The 12,102-nt window shown below is 40.0% G+C and overlaps 1 protein-coding gene across 1 annotated transcript; it reads left to right on the forward strand.

Annotated features, from left to right (window-relative positions):
• The first annotated feature begins 20 nt into the window (after positions 1-20).
• thumpd3 (THUMP domain containing 3) lies at positions 21-11,291 on the forward strand. The gene is made up of 10 exons (XM_085406561.1): positions 21-134; positions 478-803; positions 901-978; positions 1,061-1,486; positions 2,052-2,182; positions 5,655-5,724; positions 6,181-6,296; positions 6,386-6,490; positions 6,729-6,852; positions 10,810-11,291. The coding sequence occupies exons 2-10, from the start codon at positions 558-560 to the stop codon at positions 10,999-11,001; spliced, it is 1,488 nt and encodes a 495-aa protein (XP_085262687.1). The 5' UTR covers positions 21-134; positions 478-557; the 3' UTR covers positions 11,002-11,291.
• The last annotated feature ends 811 nt before the right edge of the window (positions 11,292-12,102 follow it).

The raw sequence follows: 12,102 nt of genomic DNA on the forward strand, positions 1-12,102 counted from the left end.
GTGGGGTTTCTGAGATTCAACCCAGGTCTAATAGCTCAAGATATGCTTTTATTTTGAAGAATGTAGACCGGAAAAAAGTGAAGCTGTTGCTGTTGTCGAGCGGAAGCAGCATGTTGTTACCTCGTGTGTGACAGGTTGGTCTTAATACATTTAGCAAACATAATACAACTTAGTCTTAAAAGGTTTTTGTGTTCAGACGGTGGGCTTGATGCATAAATACATATTTATATGGGTTAGCAGTTAAATATAAAAGCGTGTCAGCGGCTAACGCTTCGTGGCTTTGCACGCGAAACCAACTTTTAGTCATTTAAAGCTAGCGTTAGCCAGCTAACTGAAAGCTTTATTTCCCGAGAAGTAACAATAAAGGTCTTTGCTTACAGTGATTAGGCACACAGACATTCATGCTAATTTAATGCCACTCACTATTTAAAAGACGTTTAAATAGTATAATGCTTCGTCACATATGTCTCCATCCAGGTGAGCTGCAGTGCTTGATATTGATTGTCACAGACACAAGTATATCCGTGTCTATTGAAGATTGGGCCTCATATTAAAATATGTCCTGCGAAGAAGATGGACCTTCAGAGCAGGGCCCCAATTCCGTGGGACCATGCACCTCTTCTTCCTCAGAGACGGATGCCAAAAGTGGAGACGTGATTACTGTGACCATCGGGGCGACTGTGCCCACAGGTTTTGAACACACTGCTGCAGAGGAGGTCAAGGAGAAAATTGGGGTGGAGGCACGAATTAGCAAAGATCGCGGTCGCATATACTTTCCTATAACTACTGACAATCTTTTCCAGGTAAAAATGTTGCCATGTTGGGTTTTTATGTCTGCTTTTTTCAAGCTTACCAATATAAAATCCTTGTGTCTGATTAACTTGGCGTTCCCTGCTGTAGGTTCATCTTCTGAGGTCTGTAGACAACCTGTTTGTTGTCGTTGAGGAATATGATCATTACCAGTTTAAACAATCCAAGGTAAACCAGGCCCGTCTTTATTCTCGATGCTGATGTTAGGTGCATGTCATTGTCAGGATAACAAACACACTGGCTTCTACAGGAGGAGACATTGATGGAGCTGCAGCAGCTCGCCTCCAAACTCCCCTGGACTAATGCCCTTGAGGTTTGGAAACTAAATGGAACACTTAAAAAGAAGAAAGGCCACCGAAAAGGAGGCAGCACCACCAAAGTGAAACCTAGCAGGAACACAGCTGATGTAGCTGCTGCTGACACTGAGCAGCAGCTACATCAGGTGGTGTCTGCTGCTGAAAGCCATTTGGAGGCGGATAGCGCAGCTGACGCTGAGCCCTGCGAACAGGACTCGCAAGAGGCAGCGCCTGAGGCCAGAGTCATCAAGTTTCGCGTGACATGTAACAGGGCCGGTGACAAACACAGCTTTTCCTCTAATGAGGCAGCTCGAGACTTTGGGGGAGCTGTGCAAGAATTCTTCCAGTGGAAAGCAGACATGACAAAGTTTGACATAGAGGTAGGCACGCTTCAGCATTGATAGATGCAAAGTAAACACCATCACATTATATCACACAAAAAAAGAGTGAATATTGCGAGGCATATTAGGGAGTAACAAAGTAATTAACACTTTCCATTAAGGTAAAGTGTTTATATCATGTGACAAGATGAGAAAAATGCTTTAGCACCTTAAAGATTAAAATATTGGAGATGGTGTGTACATTTTGCAAATCAGTGTTCAATCCCCCCCCCACACACCACCACCAAGAAAAACACCTGTCACACTGTGGTGAAAATCACATCTATTAATCTACTACTTTATTACACTCTCCACCACCTCTTGCCAGCTTTTTAGTTTGCTTTTATTTATATCAAACCTTCTACTAACTGTTATTTTCAATTTTTAACGACCTGCAGATCTGTTTCTCTTAATTTAGTCCATATGACAAAGTAAAACATGTCAGTTACAGAACTTTGCAATTAATTAATTTTAATCCGTTAAATAATTTCAGCACACTCACAATGATATAATATAACATATAAAAGTGCTCCAGGACACATTAGTAATCTTTCTCTCCTTATAGGTCTTACTCAACATACACAATGAGGAGATGGTGATTGGTATTGCACTAACTGAAGAGAGCCTTCATAGGAGAAACATCAGTCACTTTGGACCCACCACCCTGCGGTCCACTTTGTGCTACGGCATGCTGAGGTAAGTCTTCTAACAACAATTGCACTGTTTGAGTCCAAGAGTTGATGGGATGTGATTTCCAATAATTTATGTCACATAATGTTTTCTTGACATACTTGCTTTGAAGTGGACATGAAACACTACATGTACAAAGGCTAATTTACACCATGATGGCCTACTCTTAAAAAAAAAAAAAAAAAAAAACCTCATAGTTTTAACTCTGTCTGTGAAGCTGGACTTAATACATAAATGTTTAAAAGTTTTTGGAGCATGTTAAGCACCGTCTTGTGCCAGGACAGAACATGATGTCACTGGGTTTTTTGGTTGGTTGTTTGCTGCTAATAAGCTTTCATTAGTTTATGTTCGCTAACTTTTGACAGAACTGACAACTCAGTGGAAACTCGTAAGGACACTAAAACTAAAAAGCAGTTTAAGAGGGTCAGTTGTGTCCTGCCCCTGGCTGCAACAGTGAGTTTTACGTTAGGATATTCTGTCCACTTTTACTCTGTCTTAGCAGTAAAAGGCTCTACTAGCTCAAATGAAAATCCACCTGTCAGCCATAATGTTCGGGTTTGTAGAGAAAAGCCCATTTCAGTGAGTTGCACTGGTGGTTCACCGGACCAACAAGTTGGAGTCCAACAGTGTTCGCTGTCCACAAGATGTTATCAGCACCATTTTATGCAATAAAATAGTCTTTCTTTTCCCAGGCACTCCCAAACAGCTTAGAACATAAGCAGCTACTACATCTGCATCACACCACAGACATAACTAAGCTTCTTATTGAAGCATGATTAGGAATCCTGATATCTATTAGCCTGTTTATAGAAGTCTCCTTCACATAGAGTTGGACTTCACTTTTTCTTACTTCTAGTATGATGACAGTGACAATAGTGTGAGATAAGAATTTCTAAAAAAAAATGAAACCACATTAACCTGTTTTTCCTGCCAAGATGCTGATAACAAACCTAGTTATGTTTGCCAATGGACTGAGAACTCGAAAGTGCTTTTGTGCAACGTGCCTCATTCACCTGATCAAGTACTTGATTTACTTTTTCTTTCATAAGTGCTTTTTGTGTAACATTCACACTGTGATGATCGCTCTGATGGAGCAAATTGGGGTTGAGTATCTTGCCCAAAGATATTTGGCATGTACACTGTAGCAGCCAGGAATCGAACCACAAACCTTCGGATTAGTAGATGACCTGCTCTACCTCTACCTGAGCTGAGGTGGTGCGATGTTCATGTAGTAAACTGTTTGGGTGTGACTGATTTATTGCATATAATCAGTCTGATCACATCTTACAGACAGCAGCAGATTCTCTGGTAGAACCATTTATTGCTACAGAGACAGAGTGAACGTTGACAGAATATCCTTTTTTTGTCTCATTGTTTTCCAGTTAATTATCAGTTCTGTCACTAGTTAGCTAAAATAAACTAATGTAGGTCTGTTGGCAGCAACTGACCAACCAACCAATGACCCTAGTGATGTCAAGTTCTGTACTGGCACAAGATGGCGCTGCACATTGTCTAAAAGCTTTAACTTTTAAACTCTTGTTTTTTAAATCCAGCTTCACGGATAGACTTTGTTCGTTTTGTTGTTGTTAACCTGTCAGGCAACCAGAATTATGATCTGAATGCTCTGTTGTGCCAAGCACACCTGCTCTTCCAAGACGAGCTGTATACATTCTGTCTGTCTGTTGTTCATGTTTTTATTTTGCTTGCTTGTTTATTCACTTTCCTTATTATTATTTCTATTATCATATTTTTTCTATTTATTTCAATTACGTCAAAACTGAGAGATGGGAAAAATGTTTAGTCTGTTTGCCTGCAGCCTTTTAATTTCTTTATTTTGCAGATGTGTAGTAAACAGTGGTGCACGTTCACTGTTTGGCATAGTGTCCGATTCCAGTTTCATAGATATGACTGAGGCTCCAAAATCTTTCTGTTAAAAAGTGATGATTGTTGTGTTGATACTAATGAGGTTAGTGAAGGACTCCGACAGGTGGGTGGTGAGGCAGTCATTCTTGGCACCCTGTTGAAATGCAGGCATGTCCAACCATACTCTATTATACTAAGAGGAATTCCTCTGTGTTGCGATGTGTCTCCTAGTCATACGTCAGCCTTTATTTGAACGTGTAACAAAACACAATGAACTGTCCTTCTAACTCACATTTTCCTTAAAGATAAGAATGAGAGACAATAGATTCTAAATTCTTAAGCCTTTGAAACAGAGACGGTGATATTCACTTGAATATTTGGACTTCTCTTTGCATACATTTACAATTGTGTGGTTTGGACGTCATCAGCATGTTGGTGACTCTTCTATTGCCAGTTAAATAAAGCATGCACACATAACATAATAATATTTGGATAAATGAATTTCAAACTGTGAACATTTACACTTCAAGTTGGGAAAAACTTGTGGTCTGGTGGCTGCTTTCACACATAAAATTATGCACATTTTAATTTCTGTTGTAAGGTTAGGTTATTGATGGTGGTTGCCATCATCGCCTCACAGCAAGATAGTCCTGGTTTTGAAACCACTGGCTACCATCCTCCACGTGGAGTCTTTCTCTCCAGCCCTGTGGTAGATTGGTGACCTGTACAGGGTGTACATCCCCTCCATGACAGCTTTGATCCAGCCCAACCGTGACCCTGAAATGGATGGGGGGGGGGGGGGGGGGGGGGGGGGGGAGGAAAGAATTAATAACCACTGATCACTGTATACATAAAATAGGAAGTCTGGCAAAGCAAAATAATCTGCAAATGGCACAGTGGTATGTTATAACAAGAGCTTGTTTGTTCTTATCCCTGTGTTTTAATCCCACATTACCACCATAAAAGCACATTAGCACGTGAAATTCACAGGAATTCCTTCCTAATTTGGGAAAAGGTGAAAATCTGAGAAGCACAGGAATGTAGGGTTAGATTAGTTGTTTTGAAGGTGGGATTACATGAACACTGAACGATTTCTTTAAATATTTATCCATCATTGCTCTCGGTCCCTTTGGAAAGTATCTTGACAGTGTGTATAAAACCTTTATAACACATCACATTTCAACTGTACAAAATAATTTCTGTCAGGTTGTCCCACAGAATCAGAAAACATTGTTTATTGCAAAGCAGTGGAAATTTGTCTTGAACTTTGCTTTCAGTGTATAAAAATAAAACAAATAAGACAGCACACAGCAAGATTAAAACATCGGTTTGAAAAGGAAAATTTATAAAATTCCATTATGAGCTGTTAATAATATTATTAGCAGTTAAGATGAATGATTTCTTGGCCGTTTGGGTCCTGGATGCAGGGACCCTGTAGCAGCAGGCTGATGGAAGGAGTTAAATGAGTAGTTGTATGTGCTGACTTTATGTCTGACTGCTGAGTTGGAGCATCTGAAGCGTGTAATATTGTTACAAAAGAAGCATATGAGAGGTAAATGTGATATAAGATGAACAACGTATTTCATAAGCATTTCGTTTCCTTGTCTGTTGACAGGCTGTGTAAACCTCAGGCATCCGATGTAATACTTGACCCTATGTGTGGGACTGGAGCTATACCACTGGAGGTGAGACACAGCTTATCGTGACCCTGATAATGACCTTCAACTACATCAGTTTTTATAAGAAAGAGTAGATAATTTTGCACTACATAGTGAAAAGTGTACAAGTCAGTGCTTCCACACAGTTAGATCAATTCTCGTGGGTACCCATAAAAGAACTGACTTGATTAAGAAACTATAGATTGCACACTTCAAATATTGTTTTTGTTTTCTGAGTCAAGTGATTTGAGCCTGCAGCAGTCTGTAACTTATCTCTTGTATATTGCCATCCAAGCACCACATTCTGCAACCTTGCTATTACTGCGATATTGATCACACAACCTGGATACTGCTAAAGGTGGAGATTAACAAATATGTCTTCCGGAGACTCTGCGGAAGGCAGAATTATTCAGCGATAGCCTCAAGATCCAAATAACAATAAACCACAGGCCACTAATTGTGTATTGCTTTTCTTCTCTTCAGGGTGCAATTGAATTCAGCAGTTCATTCTACATTGCTGGCGACAACAATGACATGGCAGTTAACCGCACAGTCAACAATATATGTCACATCCAGAAACGCAGGGCCGACAAGGGCAGGTGAGAGTGAACACAGAGAGAATGAGACTGAACGCAGTACATGTGGTTGATGATCCCCATAATGATGTAATCTCTCTGGCTTCAAACAGAATATCTGGATTGCCTATTGACACAGTGCAGTGGGATCTGTGCAGCTTACCAATAAGGACCAGCTCTGTTGATATTATCATCACTGATATGCCATTTGGCAAGAGGTACCATAACCATCAACACTAGAAAATTTGTTTCCTGTATCTAGATTTTGAATGCTATAAGTGTATGTGTGGGTTTTTTTTAATGCCTTTGCTGTTCAACACTTAGAATTAGATTGAAATCAGAAATTTAGATCACAGTATAACAAAAATGCACATGGAAGATGAGGCATTAAACCCACTTTAAAGCAACGCACTAAAGTAGCTGTGTGATGGTGGTTTTTTCCTGTTTTCTTAAAAGGATGGGCTCCAAGAAGAAGAACTGGGACCTGTACCCCTTATGTCTCAGGGAAATGGCTCGTGTGTGCAGACCAGGTTCGGGAAAGGCTGTCCTCTTAACCCAGGACAAGAAGTGCTTTGCCAAGGTAGCCATGTTAATGTTGCAGATAATGCATATTTGGGTATATATTCTCATGAAAGTTTCCAAGGAAGTTGAAATCAGTACAGGAGAAAGACAAAAAAAAAATCCACAGTGCCACAAGTTTTATCTTGCTTTGAACTTTCCAGTAATTCATGTCAGATGATGTTTCCACATCATATTTCCTTAAATCTTGATACAGACCTTGGTTGCTTGCTTTAACCTGCTGAATTTACTTGGAAAAAAGTCATTCAGAATGTCTTTAATTTGCATTTTGTGATGTTCCTGCTAACTAGGCTTTTATTTTTTCATTTTTCAATGGTACGGCTATTACAGTCATTTGTGTAAATCACCCCGACACAGAAGTGGCAGACACACCAGCTTAACAAATCACTGTTGTACCTATTTGCTGAATGTAGCTCAGGATCAGTTGCACCCTGAGCAACCTCTGATGCTTTGTCTCTGACGTCGGGCAGGCATGCGTTCGTAGTACTGTAGAACAATACACATAAGTCACATGCTCCACCTGAGGAAGGTTGTCCTGCGTTGCATCTACACCCATTTATTATTTATTGTTTTGCAGTGAGTTTGAGATGGAGGTGTGTCGAGGTTTAGCCAATACGTGGGGTGTTTGTAAATATGTAAGTTGTCGCCATGGTGCAGTTTTAAAATTGATGCTGTCAGATTTTACGCCTTTTCTGTTTTGAAGTTCCCAGCTAGTTGCGCAAGCCTCACAAACTAACCAGAGCCTCTTTTAATCCCATTTTCTTATTGTATTACTTGCTGTCAGATTTCTGAAAGTAAGACAGTACTTGATATTTCTGGTAAAGAGAAGGCCACATTATATTCTGAGTTTGTAAAAATAAGAGGATAAATATTGTACCAAAAACATCATCAACAGGAAATAATCCCCTAAACCTTAACACATTAAACAGTGTATGACCTTCAAACCTGAGGCCACAGCCCACACTGAAACCACAAAGTTACATGTGTGTTTTAGTATGTCCGGTGATGAAATGTGTTATTTTTATTTCATAGTAAAACTCTGTGCGGAAGAGATTTTGAGCCCAGTCTGGTTGGAGAAATATGTTCAGTTTATCCAGGACTGCTTCAGTTACATTGACTTTTACTTCTTTAATAATATCTCTGATCTGCATAAACTTTACATTTGTCCCAATTATAAATCATGAGTCTCCAAAGCTGTCAGAAATTATCCCAAATATCTTCTTTATGTATGTTGATGTAGATCAATAGGAGGAATTACAGGAACAAGTTAAAAATGAGTAAAAACTTGCTAAACGTAGCTACAAGGACAGTCAGGGAATATGCTCAGTACCAGGTATTTGCTCTGTGTGGAAGGGCGTAAAGTCCCTGATGGGGATGCAGTGCAGTGATCGTGGCCTAATTTGTTGGCTGATGGATTTTTTTTTTTTAACTGAACTATCACAGTGGGTGAAGGTTAATGGCATTTTAACACGTTCTTGCTTCACTATGTTGCCCTAGGGGTGCATCCTCACCATTTTTTCTTATACACTCAACACATTGATTGATTGATTGATTGGTAATTTATTTCAACATGTGAACAATATACAAGTACATTTAGAAAAGAAATGAGAGAAAAAAAATATACTATACAAATTACATACAAAAAAACATTCTGATTAATTTACATGTTGAAAGGGAGTGGGAAGAAGTATACACTTATTTAATCCCACCCCTGTCCCATAAATTATCAGTGAATATTTAGTCAAAGCCAAAATGTGATGATTCATTATTGTCATTAGGTTTCCTTTTGACTCCGCCTCCTCAGTAGTCATGAGCCTGATCATGAGCCCACAGTGTGCAAGTCGTACTGCTTGGAATGTGTAAAAGAAAAAAAAGATTAAAATGTGATGACAGATTTTAGGAAGAATTCAGCTGTTATCTCCCTTTTGCTGAGACTTTGTTTAGCAACACTGCTATCTTTGTGTGTGTGTGTGTGTGTGTGTGTGTGTGTGTGTGTGTGTGTGTGTGTGTGTGTGTGTGTGTGTGTGTGTGTGTGTGTGTGTGTGTGTGTGTGTGTGACCCCAACAGAGCATGCACTTGTGTTTTCAGCAGCTTATTAAAATATTTTAGTCTAAAGCTAAAGTGGTGGACTGACTGATCATTATTATAGACCCACACTCAGGGATGGGAATTGATAAGAGTTTAGCGCTTCTGCTTCCCTTGTCGATATCACTCTATATGGATTCTCTCTCTGATTCCTATTCATTTCTCATTGGCTCCACTTGAGAGTCACCACCATCACTAAGCAGCTTATCAAAGACATTACATTTGTGCAAATTAATTGCATGCTGTGGGTCAGATGTTTGTTCATGTTGGAGGTATTTCCCCTCTTTTCTGTGATCAGCGTTGGGGTCATTAAATGGTAAATGGCCTGTATTTGTATAGCGCTTTACTCAGTCCCTAAGGACCCCAAAGCGCTTTACACTACATTCAGTCATTCACCCATTCACACATTCACACACTGGTGATGGCAAGCTACATTGTAGCCACAGCTGCCCTGGGGCAGAGGCGACAGAGGCGAGGCTGCCGGACACTGGCGCCACCGGGCCCTCTGACCACCACCAGTAGGTGGTGTTGCCCAAGGACACAACAACTGAGACTGTTGGAGCCGGGGCTCGAACCAGCAACCTTCTGATTACAAGACGAACTGCCGACTCTTGAGCCACAATCGCCCTGTCAAATAAGTAATTATTTCAAATATTATACACAACGCTTTCTTAAAAGTAATGCAGTACGGTACTTAATTATTCCCAAAGGGAGAGGAATTAGTAATACTACTCATTATATTATTTTCACTTTTCTTTATAAAATGACCTGAAACGCATCGTCTCATAATTACCATTTAACAGTATAAACCTGAGTCCCACACACCAACACAAATCTTCAAAGCGATCGCCACGGAGATTCTACTTTAGAAACGTGAACAAGTAGAAATGAAGGCTTCAGCCTGACTGCTCATCGCTACTTTTCTTGAACTTTAGGGTCTGGCTGCTGGGCTGGGGTCAGCATTCACTCATCTTTAACATCACTCTGGGTTCTTGGCTAGCTTAGCGTTTGCGTGCTCACAAAGAGCCAAAGTTTGCAGCACAATGCAGATGGCCTTTTTTTGTCTAAAATGCTGTCGACCTTTTAAGATAAAGTATTATCCACACTGTATCCATATCCACCACTATTTTCCTCCTCCGGCACATGACCGGGATGAATAGGCAGTCAGAATTCCAAGGAACTAAATTACTGGGAACCGGTTCTCGCTTCCTGCACTGCTGACATGCCCTGAAAAAGTTGAATGCAGCGGGGAGAAGGTGTCGGATTTACATTGTAGGGTTGAGTTAAAACAGATGATTTTGCAATGTTTATGTATTGTGTTAACAAATCAACATTGTATGTAACAATAGATTGTTGTTAGTTGTACAGTGTAGTTTAAAAAAATCCTCCTCTCCTAAAATATCACATTTTCAAACCAAGCAGTACTGCAGTGAACTTTTTTTTAACCTAAAAAGGTTTGAAGGGTAACAGGAATTAACCTTTCTAACGCAGTGAATAAAATAGTGTGTGGTAAGTTCCCAGCTTTACTCAATCATAAATGATTAATGCCACCAAACTGGAAAAAGCCAGTTCTGCTTGTTTGTTTCACCACTGCTATCCTTTAGCTGTTTAAAAAAAGGCTCATGTTTTATATGTTTACGCTGCTCTTCAAGTTTAAAGTATTTATGGTCGTTCTACTTAATGAATGATTTTTCCGGTTGAATTTGTCTTGAATTGATGTCTAAATAATCCCTCAGATGTTTAAGTAATGTGGGTTTAACTTTGCTCCGTCACGATAAAAAAACCCCACTTTCATTCACTGTTTGTCTATAATTTACATAAAACAAATGTCTAATTTGTTAGTTTGCCTTCATGGGATTTATGTCGTCTCCAGGCTATATCGAGGATGGGAGGGCTGTGGAGGAAGCTGCACACTGTTTGGGTCAATGTCGGGGGTTTACATGCTGGCGTTTACCTCCTCAAGCGGACCGGGGCGGTGTTTGGCCAAACTCCTGAAGATGTCCATGAGTCACGAGGAATGTGTAACACGCAGGGGGATGAAAAGGAAGACAAGGAGCTCTCCTAAGTGACACCCAGCATTTCAGTTGTGAATTTAAATTGAGCCCAGGTTAAAATGATTTTATTTATATTTAGCAATTGAATACATTTTTTTTAAACAAGTTCTCCGCTCAAGCATGCCAAGCAATTTTACTTTGTAATTCACCAAGAAGCTGTCATGATCTGCAAGTTTGATGGTTTTTACACTGTTTTCCTAAAGGTTGTTCACCTGTCATATTACTGTTCAGAATCCTGCTGAAGGTTGAGGCTGTACCCCTCAAATTAAATGTGTCCACTAATAAAGGCTCACTCATATTATCACTTGATTTAGTCATTCTTCACACCATTTGCACCAGTTGTCTCAGTCCACTCTTATCCCAAACACAGGACAGGAAAATGTTTTTTACCCCTCAGCTGTAAAAGGCTGATTGCTGTCACTTCACCGATGAGGTGGGTGTTGTGGAAACCTACGTTTGTGAATTTGGGAACAAGGCAACAGGATTTGTAAATTGATACCATAAGTATATCTTATGCGTTTGAATCTCAGTGACCTTGACCTCAAGGTCAAAGTCAGGTCACGTTTCCTGGAAATGTTTTGAATGCATTAATTATAAAAGGAAGTCACCTAGGGTTTTCAAGTTGTTATGGTAAGTGCACCTAGTAAGCGCTCTCGATTGGGGTGTTCACCTTCCTTTCTTTATCTTTCACAGTCAACGTGCTGACCTGAGCACAACACAAGAAGAGACATGATGAAACATTACTTAAAGAAAACAACTGCATGCGTGAGTGACTCAAGGAGAGTTACAGCATTCAGCTACAGTCTGGTTCTTGCTGGCAGATTTCTGTTAACCTCCAAAGAAGTGTGTCAGACTCCAAGAAGCAGGAACTACACACACTCAAGGGATATTCCCGAGGAGGAAAAACAAACCAAGAAAAATGTTTTCAGTTCTTATGTGAACCTTAATTTAAAAAAAGAAGAAGTGAGCCTTAATGGAAACGTCACTTTCAGTGTTAAATTTCATGTGGGCCAAACAGGTTTTGGCACCTGATATGAAGCACTGCTTGCCACTTTTTCCACCTTCCCACACCTCTTACATTTTTCTTTCCATAAGTGAATAAGAAACAAAGC

The sequence above is a fragment of the Rhamphochromis longiceps genome, linkage group LG5 (genome assembly GCF_057381845.1).
Source record: "Rhamphochromis longiceps isolate RC_006_pf linkage group LG5, R_longiceps_female_GT1.1, whole genome shotgun sequence".
Taxonomy (NCBI): domain Eukaryota; kingdom Metazoa; phylum Chordata; class Actinopteri; order Cichliformes; family Cichlidae; genus Rhamphochromis; species Rhamphochromis longiceps.